Source organism: Emydura macquarii, unplaced genomic scaffold (assembly GCF_026122565.2).
Source record: "Emydura macquarii macquarii isolate MOO-44397 ecotype Brisbane River unplaced genomic scaffold, CSIRO-AGI_Emac_v2 contig_2680, whole genome shotgun sequence".
Taxonomy (NCBI): Eukaryota; Metazoa; Chordata; order Testudines; family Chelidae; genus Emydura; species Emydura macquarii.
In genome coordinates, this window is record NW_027132817.1 from 4664765 (window position 1) to 4678409 (window position 13645).

General features: G+C 37.3%; 1 protein-coding gene across 1 annotated transcript in view; it reads left to right on the forward strand.

Moving 5' to 3' along the window:
• The window catches only part of PHF3 (PHD finger protein 3), a 76518-nt gene that overhangs the window by 9743 nt on the left and 53130 nt on the right, over positions 1-13645 (forward strand). Inside the window, 2 exon segments of the mRNA XM_067565523.1 lie at positions 2933-3201; positions 11921-12082. Coding sequence (XP_067421624.1) covers positions 2958-3201; positions 11921-12082 — 406 coding nt within the window. The 5' untranslated portion in view covers positions 2933-2957.

The following is a 13645-nucleotide window of genomic DNA, read 5'->3' on the forward strand; positions in this document are numbered from 1 at the left end:
CAGAAAAAAATTAATTTTATAAACTGGAAATTTCCCAGAATAATGAAAATGGAAAAGGACAGGCTAAAGCAAGGAGACGGAGAGAGCCTGGACAGATTTTAGGTTGCCTGAAACAGTTGAAGACACAGATTCCTACAATATTCCTACAATGTTTGTAATAATTGAGGACACAGTTTACTCATGGAAGTCATGGATTCTGTGACTTTACCAGACCTCTGTGACTTCTCTTCTGCTCTCAGAGGTGGGGCTGGAACTGGGGCCATGTGCCCCCAGGGTAGTGGTCAGGACTTTGGCCAGTGCAGGAGCTGGGGCCATGTGCCCCTGTCCCACAGCTTTGGCCAGGGCTGTGTGCCCACAACCTGCAGCTTCAGGCAGTGCTGTGCGCCCCCCATCTATCCCCTGTGGCTGGAGCTGGGATTATGCCACCCTGTGGCAGAGGGGCTGGGGCAGTCAGTCCCCTTTCCCCCCCCTGTCATTCCTCCCCTCTCTTTCCCCCCTTCCCTTCCCCCCCTCCACCTGTTATTTTTAGTAAACATCTGGAACAGATCACTGTTCCTGTGAATTTTTGTTTATTGCCCATGACCTGTCTGTGACTTTTACTGAACATAACCATGATTAAATCTTAATCTTATACATGAGCATTTCCATTGCAGTTACACTCGTTCAGGACATATTTCACAACCATTGTGTTCTGCATCTATTGCTCTGTATCTTATCAGTACTAGTATAAAAAGGGCTGGAGCACCTTTGTCATCAGTCTTCCCATCAGAGTTCCACAATGCTGTATTCCCAATTATTTTTTTATTTTGACCTGTTGGAGCTTTTTAAAATTTTATGCATATTATTTGCTTTATAAGGTGTTGTGTGGATACAATCATAAGGCTTTTTCTTGTTTTAAAAATACTTTAATAGAATGTCTGTTATGTAAAATAAAATACAGACTGTTTTCTAGATTTCAAAAGGCTAATTTTTAAACACCTCACATTTAAAAAACATTTTAGTATAGTGCCTCTCCAGTTGTTTGCTGCTTCTTCAAATGCCTGTTTTGAGGCTAGGAATTGGAACAGCAGTAGGGAATGCTAAAAGTGGACACACTGCATTGTTTTATGCTAACCATGATGGTTAGTGTGGGCACACCACTTCATTAACAAATTACTGTGGTGTAATTCTCTCATAGACAAGGCTTCTATACAAGGTTATAACATATTTTTTTACTGTAGAGCTGGGATTCGCTAATCCTTTCTGGGTACCTTGTTTGGCTGGTTTTCCTTACTCTGAGATCTCTGATCAGTAGAACATCCAGAGTGCATTGTCTTTGTGCTGCTTTGTGTGCACGTCCTCTGGGTTCTTCTTCCTCTGTTGAGACAACTATGGGATAGCTGCCCAGATTTTCCCAGACTGCCCAAAAAGCAGGGATTGTAGTAGGTGTGGACTCAAAGTAGGTTGACATGGTTATATTATGGGAGAAAGCAGTTTTTTGGACACATTCCATGCTGTGTGTCAGATTAAAATATGAACTCGTTACAAAAACACAGTTGAACTTGTTGTGGTGTTGATCCTTAAATATGAATACAGCTAAGTGCTGCAGTGTTGATCATTCTAACAGAAATATTCAGTTAGTGTGCTTAACTATTGCTGTAAGCACAACTAAGTATTGGGGCAGCTGCTTATTGTCAAGGGTTGCTGGAATGGAGGGCTGGAAAAGAGTTCAGGCTGCACATCCACACACCATCTCATTCCCCTACTTCATTAAAAACAAGTAATCACTATCCTGTCTATGAGATGAGGAGAGAATGAGACAGGATATGCATCTCTTTCCCTTTTCCAAAATCCTCAGCTACTTTCAGGATGCCAAAACCTAAAGTCTCCCAAAACCTTATTGTGTGCCATCATGCCAACTTTCCATTATCCGGCTGTCATATTTAGTGGCCTTCTCCCTATTCCTGTCTGCTTCAACAGTGCAGTTATCTGTCTTTGGTCCAAAAACATAGGGTATACTGAAAATATGAGGATTATTTAAAATGAATATTGTATTGACTGTTCATTTTTAATATTTAGTTAAATATTTACTCCACTTTTTTATTAATTACTGAATCTGCAACACAAATTCCAGTTCGTCATACAGAAGTATTACAGAAACCAGGACAGGTCTTGTCACATAATATAGGTGCAGCTTGCTAGTAGAGTACACTGGGCCTTGTTTATACAACACTGAAACTTAAGCTTTCACCATTTGTTATTAACTTTGTCCCCATTGAAGTCAGTGAAAAATTCTCATTGATTTAAGTGGGGGCCAGAATTTCACCCAAAGTGCTTTTGTTTGTAGTGTGCTATTGAACATAATAGGTGAAATATCTGAAGTAAGTTTTTTAAGCATTATATCATAAAATACAGCCATTTGTACTCCTTCATGGTAGCTTTTTTAATGAACTATAATATAGTTCTTCTCCCTCCCGCACAATCCTGCTAGTTGCTGAACTCCTTTTAGTCTGTTATTTTCAGTGGGAGTTAAGGATAATCAGATCTTTAGTTTTAAGGTGAAGAGACGTTACTTCAAAGGACCACTGTCAAGACAATTGGCCCCGATTTGGTTGACCTTGACTTTTTCCCTTATTTGATTGAGGTCCAACTGGACTTTTTTAAAGGGAATGTTTCAATTCACTGTATGTGTCTATAAATGCTAGCACTCCAGTGCTAATAGATGAGCCTACAATAACAACCTGGTGTGCACATGCTGATGGAGGGGAAAAAAGCAGATGTGTTTTTAGATTTCCAAGGAGTCATTCTAAACAATAAGCAGAAATTTGTTACAATTCTGAAGTAACTTTAGCATTCTTTAGAAAACACAACTACCAAAACAACTTGTTGGTTTCTTAGGTTATTTACAATTTGTAGCTTATTTTCTTATGGTATTTTTCTTGTCTTTCTATAGGGCTGAAAGACACACAGGAGTCTTCATGGATATAGTTGATACATTTAACCATTTAATTCCTACTGAACACTTAGATGATGCCCTATTTCTAGGATCCAACCTGGAGAATGAAGTCTGTGAGGATTTTAGTACAAGTCAGAATCTCTTAGAGGATTCGTTGAAGAACATGCTCAGTGATAAGGATCCTATGCTAGGATCTGCAAGTGCCCAGTTCTGTTTGCCAGTTTTGGATAGCAATGATCCTAATTTCCAGATGCCTTGTTCAACAGGTAAATCTTACAATTTTTTAAGACTACAATTTAAAATACGTAGTGCCATCCCTTTTTGCTAATATAGAAAATGATGAGTTGGGGTTTTTCCCTTCTATTTTATGACTTAGGTCCCAGGCATTAAACACAGGCTGTTCTTCATTTCACATGAAGGCATCTGTAATATTTATCTAGGAAGACATTGTGTTGGTGATTGGGGGGAGGTCCAGGCTGGATCAGGGTTTCCTTAGGCTTGTCTTCAGTATGTGTAATTTTTTCCTGACCAAAGCAGTGATAAGCTTTGCATAAGTACTACATCTAACCACCAAATATAGCCAGCTGCCTTCAGAATTGCAAGAATGCAGAGTTAGGAGTAGGAGTGTTTGAATGATGTAAACTATTCTTGAGGTCTTTGAGATACTCTGGTAATCCTAGTCTTTCTAGTACTGAAGTGATACCAGATCCAGGGTCCTGCTTTGGTTGATTTCAACCAAACCATTGCAATTGCTAACAGTGTTCTTTGTAATAGCTGGGATATAGTTGAATTAAAACCAGTTCATAGCCATGTTTAAAAAAGGAATACCATTGTTTAATGGTTATTGAAAAGTGTATTGCAATGTTTTTGAAAATTATTAAAAGCCACTGGGCCAGTTTCTAAACTCATTTACATTGATGGAATAATTATATTGATTTCGGTGTAAACCTGGCCCACTGTTTATGCATCCTTATGGTTAAGGTTGCTTCACAATTGGTACTACAAATAGAATCTTCAGATGACTAACATTACTGAAATTTCAGTAGTGCTTTGCTGATATAATGAAATCATATCTTTAACTCTTAAACACTGCAATTTCAAATGGTCCAGTACTTTCATCAGTTCCCCCCTTTTTTTCTCTTTCCCCCCAAAAGTGACCATATCCTCATCAGTGAGGAAGCAAATTATATTATTGCAGGACCTAGAATAGACTCTCATCTGCACTCAGTTTTCTGTTTTATAGCACCAGCTAACAACAGATCAAGGAAAGTAGCAACTAAGGCAGTTATAGAAGTGAACAGTAAAGCAAAAGCTAAATATTTTGACCGTTACTGCTTCTTTATGATAACTAAAGACAGCCTGAAATAATATCTTCCCCAGCATCTTTCCTCTTTCTCCACTCCTCCATAGTCCCTCAACCTACTATGCTACCAAAAAAAAATTCTTGACTTCTTTACATTAGACATATGAAAGCCTCGCTAGTCTCATTAACGTTGACAAATTTTGGATGATATGAATAGTGATGCACAAGGATGTTATGAGTGACAGGTTCACTTCGTCTAGGTAATGCTGGGGATGCTGAATCTTACGCTAAGATAAGTCAAAATTGCACATCCTCTTGGTTAAACATGTTCTGCATATAAATATACATAGGCATGTGCATATAAATGTATACAGTGTGGTTATGCCTATTTTGTAAAGACTTTTGAAGAAACAGAAATGGAACAGTCCTAGAAAGATTAGAAATATGGCCAGACTTCATTAAAAATTCAGTATGCAAAACTCATTTTAGGATGGAGGGCTGGAGACCTCAGTTCTTCTAATCTAAGAAGTAGTCTCCCACTCAAGATATCTTATACTCACATTTCCATGTACTCCATAGCAAGCTGAATCTAAATTCTGCAGTAAATTCCTGGATTCTTTGTCACTGTAGTGGAAATTCTGTGACAGCTATTTTTAGATTTAAGTGGAGTTTTTAATTAATGAAATATGAAAATGAATAATATAATAAGTATAGAAGACCTTTTTTATATTACTCAATGTATTTTGTGCTGTTCCTACACTTGTGTTTCTCAGTATTCCAAATATTTTTGTTTTAACAACTTGTATTGTAGAAATTGTCAGGACAAAGCTGGAGAATTTGGCACGGCATGGAGTGGAGTTGGGGCTTTTGGCACAGTAGCTGGATGTTTTTGCTAAAATTATCAGCAGTGGTAATTAACAATACTGATATTTAAATTGTCATATTTAAGTTTCAAGCTTACCATCCCATGGAGAAAAATGGCCCAGTTCACCCATCTGACAGCTATTGTTTCAAGCTGTCTGCAGACTTGAACTGCATTGGTTTATACTTTGGTCACATTTTCATGGTTTTCTTTGAAACCCTAAAGGCTAGAAACATACTTTTATTTATTTTTTAAATACATGAAAACTTAAATTTTGGGGTGCAGTTCTGCCATGCAGTGGGGATTCAATGGGATAATGGTATGCACCTGGCCTTGCTTTTTCTTCATCGATTTCAAGGAAGGCATATATTCTAAAGATGACATTGCACCAGCAGTTCCTATGCTTTGCAGTTGGGAACAAGCATTATCATTTCCAAGCAATGTTTCTCTGCCTGTCCCTACTCAATGAGTGTCCATGTAGTTGACAGCTGATTTGGTAGCCTACCTCATAGGCTGTGCAGCTCTACTGTCACTTGGAGAAAGTGCAGTCATACAAGGTGGCAGTTTGCAATGTGCTCTGCAATATCAAATTCTTGGGGAACATTTTGGATGGATAATGAATCATCAGAAGGGTTCCTTTATCATATCTCAGAGACACTTGTATCTGAGAGTTCTGTTCAAAACTAACATGGCCTTATAGTATTACCTGTGGAGAAATAAAACAAAATTTAAAACAATTCCTCACACCCCTTCAGGTATCAGCACACCAGTGTCTTCTGGTGCTCATTCTGGTGCTCAATAGCTGTCATTGTGTGTAGAACAATCCCTGTGGAATGCTCCACCTCTGCCTCCTTCAAAACTCCTGATCAGGCACTGAAATGACCAGTTACAGGTTATGGATCATCTGTTGAGAATTCCTCTGAACTTTGAAGTCCATTAGTAATGGTGATCACCTCATCATCTCTTCAAGGGAAAATTTATAGTAGATAGTCCAGCAATCTATAAACTTGTTGAGACATCCCAATCTGAACTCCCATCCCATAGCACAGGGTGTGTAGTCTCCTTTGGAGATAAACCATGGAGAGTTACCATGGTTTATCTCAACCATTAAGGTAGGAAAAAAGTGAAAATCAAAACAGAGGCTAGAAAAGTTTTTCTATATTTGGAGCTGTGCCGCATTGCCACAAATACCTGCTGTAAAACCAGTAGTCTTGCCAATTGGCTCAGCTATCATAAATTGGATGAGGTAGAATGGAAGCTAACCAAGCAAGTTTTTGGGCAAATTACACTGAGATGGTTCCTTCCATATGTATGTCACTTCACAACTCAGTCCAATAGAAAGATAATTAAATTCTCCTTCTCGTATTGACAGCCATAGGCCTGAAAAGGACATCCTATTATTCTTTGAATCATGTCTCCATTAATATTCCCAACCTTTCTCTTCACATTCAGGGTAGCCAGAAATATCAGTGAGAACTGAGTTTCAATAATCCTGATCACCCTTTCCTAAACCAGTGCTTTGCACATATCAGTATGTCTACCATGGATACTTCCAGTCTGTCAGGACCTCATTCACCAGAGCTCCTTGACTCACATGCACCTTAAGTATCTAATACTTAATTCATGTAAACTGAATGGTCAAACTTCTTAAAACATAGTTTCTCTTGAGTTAGTTGATTCCCTGTTGAAATTCAGAAAAGTCGTCTCCAAAGCAAGTTTGTAGAAGCATATGCAGGACCTTGTATTTATGGTACATGAGTAGGAAGACAAAAGAGAGAGTCTACGAAAGATATTCCAGAATTATTAGATGTTTTTTTTCATAAGGGTCACTATCTGGAAAGTGAAAGTGTCTGTTCTGAATGCAGTACATTCTACCCTTTTCCATTCTATCCATCTGATTCATCCACAGTTCTGAAAGAAGGATCATTTCAAAAGCTATTGAGGACAATGGAAACAGTTTAGTGTTGTGGGCACTTACTAAATCTTGTTTGAACCAGTGGGTGAAATGTATTTATGGTTTCTGACTAAAGTTTACCTTTCTTTTGAGCAGCACATTAGCTAGATACTTTATCGATATTTGGATCTTGCCATTATAAGCAATCTTACCTACATTTTTTTCCCCTGATATGGTGGTTCTGGTGCTAACTTGGTTCTTAAGAGAAATTGAGTTGGTCAGTTGACCCGTTGATTTTCTTTCCATAAATCCTTTCAGGTCTTGGCAAAATAATTAAGTGCTTTATGTGTTGTCAAGGTACTAAAATTTGGTTTGCAAAAATAAATGATGGAGAAAATGTCTGCTGTACTGATTTTATGGGTATTACATCTGGGACATGGAAGATTTTGATGTGCATCCTTTTCTATCTCTAGTTGACCATCTACCTGGTTTCAAAGCTTTTGAGGCATCTAACTGAACTCCTTTTGAAGGTTTAGATGCTCACTCCTTTGGAGTACAACTTTTAGTGGGTGGAGAAACACAAAACATCATTATGAGATTTTCCAGGACAGTTCCATTGATGTGTGTCTTATACATTCATGAAGCACTATAAAATTGACATTCTTTATTTGATGTTGCTTTTGCATATAGTCCTTCGTTCTTCCTGTGGTGCTCTCATTTGAAGGCCTTCTGTTTTAAAAATAAAATATAAGAAGTTCAATTTCTTTGTGCCATTTGGCTTGATATTTCTACTTCAGATGTTTTCCACTTTTTTACTTGAAGTTGTTGGAGGATGTTCTTTAATGTTTGCTACTTCTAAACTTCACAGAACAGCAGATTACCATGGCAGAGCATTGTGAAATCCGTTTCCATATTGAATAACCGCCTTTTCTGAATGGGAATTTAGTGCTCCATCAGGATGCATACTGGATTATTGCATTTGGCAACTTCTGAATGTCTGACTGTACAGCGATGGTGATTGATCCTTCTTTTCAGATTTTCTGGTCTGAGAGAGCAAGGAGATGGCAAATCTAGTTTTATTTAATACTTTTCTGGTGTGAAGGATAGGAGCAAGTGTCCAGCCTGATATTTCAAGATCTAAATGGTTTGTTTGCTTTTTAGTTTTTTCTGCCTTAGTTTTGCCAATATTGACTGGGGGACATTCTTAGCACAGTTCACTGGGTGTGTCTGTACAAGATATTGATCTAAACAGATATATTTTAAAACAGAATGTATGATAAATTAAGAAAATATCTGGCATTTGGATTGTTGGTGTAAATTATATAAGTAGTAACTTAATTTAGGATCTGTTGAAAACTGAATTTTTCTCTATCAATTAAAGAATAATCTTAATTCAAATCCTCACACCTTGGCATCGCAGGAGAACATTCTAAGAAATGGCACACTTGTTCAGGAACATCCACTTTCATTTGGATATCTTTGGATTAATGAAAGTTTTATTCACTTGAGTATTACTTCATTTCTTTCCTGCCTTACAAATCTTTCATCCAACTCTAAGGTTTGCACAGGCACATGGTACAATAGTTGCTGCTTTCCCTATTAGATTTTTGCCCCCTTCTATCTTGATGATCTGCTGCATCAAGTCACAATATACAACATAGTAGAAATGTTAAAATGTGGAACCGCTTACACAGCATTTATGGCACATGTGGAAGTCAAACTTGTCACCACCTATGTATGTTTGCTCCTGGTGTTGCCATGAATTAACAGAGATGGAGGCAGCAGACAAGAACAGTGCAAAGCAGAAATAATGGTGTTTTGTTCCTAACGGTCAGGAAACAAAAAGAAATAAAAATAAAAAAGATAGCACCTGCTATGGAGAACTGTAGCCCTGGGAAAACTGCCTTGGAACCACAGTTTGAAATTACTTTGTTACATGTGTCAAAAAGTTTAAGCATCTCCATTTAGTCTAAGTAATTTTTTGTACATAATAGATAATGGAGAAGGGTTATTTTACTGAAAATATAAACCAGTGAACATATGTAAATTTTATAGTTCAGTTGAAAGTTTTGAATGTAATTCTCCCCCCTCCCCTTTCTTTCTCAGGATATGTAGAAGTCTTGCTTTTTGCAATATTCCATTAATGAAGGAACAGCAAATAGCTGTAATTTTATACTTTTATAGAAATAACTTTTTTTCTCTAAAGTTGTAAGTAAAACAAAAAGTTTACATCTGAATGGTGCAAATAACCACTAATATGAGACATTAATACACTACTGTTGTAGTTTTTTAAATTCTTAAAATACTTTGGATTACCAAGACTTTAAACATTGCATTGATTGCCAGTATTACGTCTTTCTGTATGTTATATTTTACACCTTGCTGAGATTTTTTTCCTTGTCTTTCCATTTTGTTCAAATCAATCATCACAACATAACCCACTTGTCTTTAAAACAAACAGGAAAAAAACACTTGTTTAAAAAAAAAAACTTGTTATATTCTCTTCAATGGTTTTCACTTTTTCTTTCGCTTGCTTGCTTATTTTCTGTTGCTAATCTCTGCATCTTTAGTTCTTCTGTTGTCTTCTTAGTATCAGTTTGTCTGTCCTGTAGCCATTTGTGTCTTTGTATATTTCCAAAGTTTATTTTTGTCACTTGTTGCTATTTTTGTCCTTTTCTCATTTTTTTCCCTATTTTTCTTTCTCAATATGCATTTCTACTCTGTCACTTTTTCTCATCACTTTCCCAGCAGGATTCTGTGTTGAATGCTCCTCATCCAGTATCAGACAGTTGAAATAGTTGCATTGCAGCTCAAGTGGCTTGAAATTAACAAGGTTGTATGATGCTGATTCTCCTATAAGATGGAAATTGCATCACAGAGTCTAAGTGTTAAGATGTTTTAGTTTTAATGCTCCAATTGAGGGTCCCTACTATCTCTTAGCTGCAGCTGCAAATTTCCCCTTGCTTGTAGTAATTAGAAAGGCATGAATTCTGTGAAAATGATACATCATGAACACAAATATCAGAAAACCTGGGACCTTAATGAAAGCTCTGAGAGCCACTCCAAAAGTATGTTTTAGAAGTTATTTGACTGAGCAGTCCATATTCATCATCTCATTTTGGAGAAGGAAGTATAATTCCACATGGAAGAGAGAGAACACTTTACATGTAAGATTAATATAAAAGATATTAAGTACACTATTATAAACCAAGTGAAGAATTATTTGAATAATAGTCATTCAAACGAATAGGGTGTAACTACCATTATCAGTCTTGTGGCATACATAAGTTTAGAAAAAGCTTGACTGAACAAGAGTCAAAATATTGTTGGGTCTGTGAATTCATATTTGAAAGCTGACACTGATTTGCACAAAGACATGTCTTCCAGCAATCGTAGGCATACAATGAAATGCCAAAAATTGTCAAAATGCGAATTGAATAAAAGCCAATGGAAGTAAATTACTGTTGGTTCTGGAAACTCTTAACTGTTGCTTCCTGTTTGATGTCTGCTCACCATTGTCCAGATTTAAGTTTCAAATGCAAATTTAAGTGTAAATCTCCTCTAGAGTCACATAGTTATTATTTACATTGTTAATCTTTCTTACAAAGGCTGTATAAAAGTTGTCAAATATTTAGCTATATTTTGCTCCCTTTGTGGTAGAAAAATTGGGGGGGTGGACCTTCTGCTGTTAAAGCTTGCTTATTGACCATTGTTTGATTAGCTGTATCAGTGTCTTGCAGTTTATCCCTTTTACATTTGGAGTATCTTAAGAGAATACTTAATATTGAACAAATGTCACAGATTTCATTAACAGTTTTTTTTCTTCCAAATATTGCAAAAAAAATCTCTGAGTTGAAAAAGGACAGGAGTTGATAGACTTTCTGATGGGACAGTCTAAAAATTTTAATGGTTAAGTCCCTTTAACAGCTTGCCTTTTTTGATTTTCAAGACAAATATATTGTGTTACACCACAGTTTTAAATAACCATTTTTAACCATTTTTCAGAAATTTGTAAAGATCCTATTTGTCATATGAATTAGTTTGTCTTGAAATGCTTCTAGATAGTCTTCTGCTGTTCAGGCAGCTGTATCAGTTGTCTGGATTCTGTGCTGTATTTGTCAAACCCTGCTACTTGCTCTGCAAAATCATTTGGGTACTTGGATTGATCTCACAGATTTCGCATCCCACAGGGACCAGGATTCATTAATCACACATAGGATCTTGGGATAGGAGAGGCTACCATTGCAGAACCATACTTAGAGAAAGTGAGGAGAATGGCTGGTACAGTGGCTTGACTGCCTCTTAGGAAACCTATGTTCAGGAGCAACCTCTGGGATCCTTCTCAGGTTAGTGGAGGCTAGGAATGTGACAGACGATGTTCTCAGTCTCTGGCTGGAAGACTAGTGCATGCTGTGCTCGGTGCTTTTCCTAGTGGCATTAGCAAATCACAGATGCAGACACATAATGTGATTTGGGATTTAAAATTTAAAAACTGTGTCTGTTCTAGATAACAATGTGGCTTAAACTTTCTGCATTTTTGGATCAGCTCATTCTGCTATTTACCTTTTTCACTTCAGTGGGAAGGGACTGCTGATCCTATAAGGCTTTGGAACCTTCCTGTGGTGGCGTTGTCTTTTTGTTTGTTTAAAAAAAAAAAAGAAAAATGTGAGTCCACTGAAAGTGGCATAACTCTTTGACAAGGACCATCTACAGAAATGATAAGCTTTGGGTGATAGCTTTTTCTACACTGAAACTGCCTCATATGAGAATTTCCTATTTCACTTCCTCATTTTTCATTTTGTTTGTTCTCAAATGCCCCCTCTTTTTTTCATTTGGCCTTCCCCCTTTTCTTGCCCCCACCTTTTCCAACCTCTTATATCTAGATACTTTTAAGTTTTAGGCTCTTTTTTTTTGTTTTTTTTTCAGTTATTGGTCTTGATGATATTATGGATGAAGAAGGAGTTAAAGAAAGTGGTAACGATACCATTGATGAAGATGACGTAATTTTACCTAACAAGAATATAAGGGACCAATTGGATGAAACTTCAGTCAAGTCACCAAGAAAATCACCACGTTTAATGGCACAAGGTGATCATTCAAATAATGCAAAGATTTGCATATCTGGGGACATTTGGGGTTTTTACAATAATTTTCCCCTATATTTAAACTTTAGATAAATGCTGTTAATCACTTGGTTATAGGAAGTATAATATAAATACTTGGAAATTATTTTTCATCTAAACTATTATACAGCATTAATGTTGTAAACATATTTAAAAATTTTGGAAAAAGCTAACCTGTTGCTAAAGGCATATAGAATCACAGAAGATTAGGAATGGAAGGGACCTCAGGAGGTCATCTAGTCTAACCCCCTGTCAAAGCAGGACAAACCCCAACTAAATTATCCCAACCAGGGCTTTGTCAAGCTGGGCCTTAAAAACCTCTAAGGATGGAGATTTCACCACCACTTTAGGTAACCCATTCCAGTGCTTCACCACCTAGTGAAAAAGTTTTTCCTAATATCCAACCTATACCTTCTCCACTGCAACTTAAGACCATTGCTCCTTGCTCTGTCATCTGCCACCACTGACAACAGCCTAGCTCCATCCTCTCTGGAACCCACTTTCAGGTAGTTGAAGGCTGCTATCAAATCCCCCCTCACTCTTCTCTTCTGCGGACTAAATAAGTCCAGTTCCCTCAGCCTCTTCTCATAAGTCATGTGCTCCAGCCCCTTAAACATTTTTGTTGTCCTTGGCTGGACTCTCTTCAATTTATTCTCATCCTTCATGTAGTAGGGTGTCCAAAACTGGACAAATACTCCAAATCTGACCTCACCAGTGCTGAATAGAGGGGAATAATCACTTCCCTCGATCTGCTGGCAATGCTTCTACTAATGCAGCCCAATATGCCATTAGCCTTCTTCTCAATAAGGGCACACTGTTGACTCATATCCATCTTCTTGTCCACTGTAACCTCCAGGTCCTTTTCTGCAGAACAGCTGCCAGCCATTTGGTCTCCAGCCTGTAGCAGTGCACGGGATTCTTTCGTCCTATATTTGTCCTTGTTGAACCTTATCAGATATCTTTTGGCCCAATCCTCCAATTTGTCAAGGTCACTCTGTGTCTTGTTCCTACCCTCCAGGGTATCTACCACTCCCCCCAGCTTAGTGTCATCTGCAAACTTGCCGAGGGTGCAATCCACCCCATCCTCCAGATCATTAAAGATTGTTGTTACTGGGAACCAAAAATAACTAAATTTTTATGAATTATTTTAGTGAAGGAAATGATAGTACCATTAATCTGACCCATATAAAGGTGTCAGAAAGATGTGACTATGACTCATGTTAAGAGGTGAGCTGCTGATCAGTGGAGTCATTTTATATACCAGTCAGCACTGAAGTAAACTGCTGACTTCAGAATTGGAGTTCTTAGTATTATCAGTATTGGGTGTGTGTGTGTGTGTGTTTTGTGTATAATGCAGTATTCTATTAAAGTTAGAATTTTTGGAAGTACATTATTTTGTGTAAGTATGTGGGAGGGTGATGAAGATAAAATACATCAGAGTTGAAACAGAAATGGTTGAACTGCATTTTAAAATTACTTATGAGATTTGGAAATCCCTGATTTATTATATACACAAAGTTATTTTCAC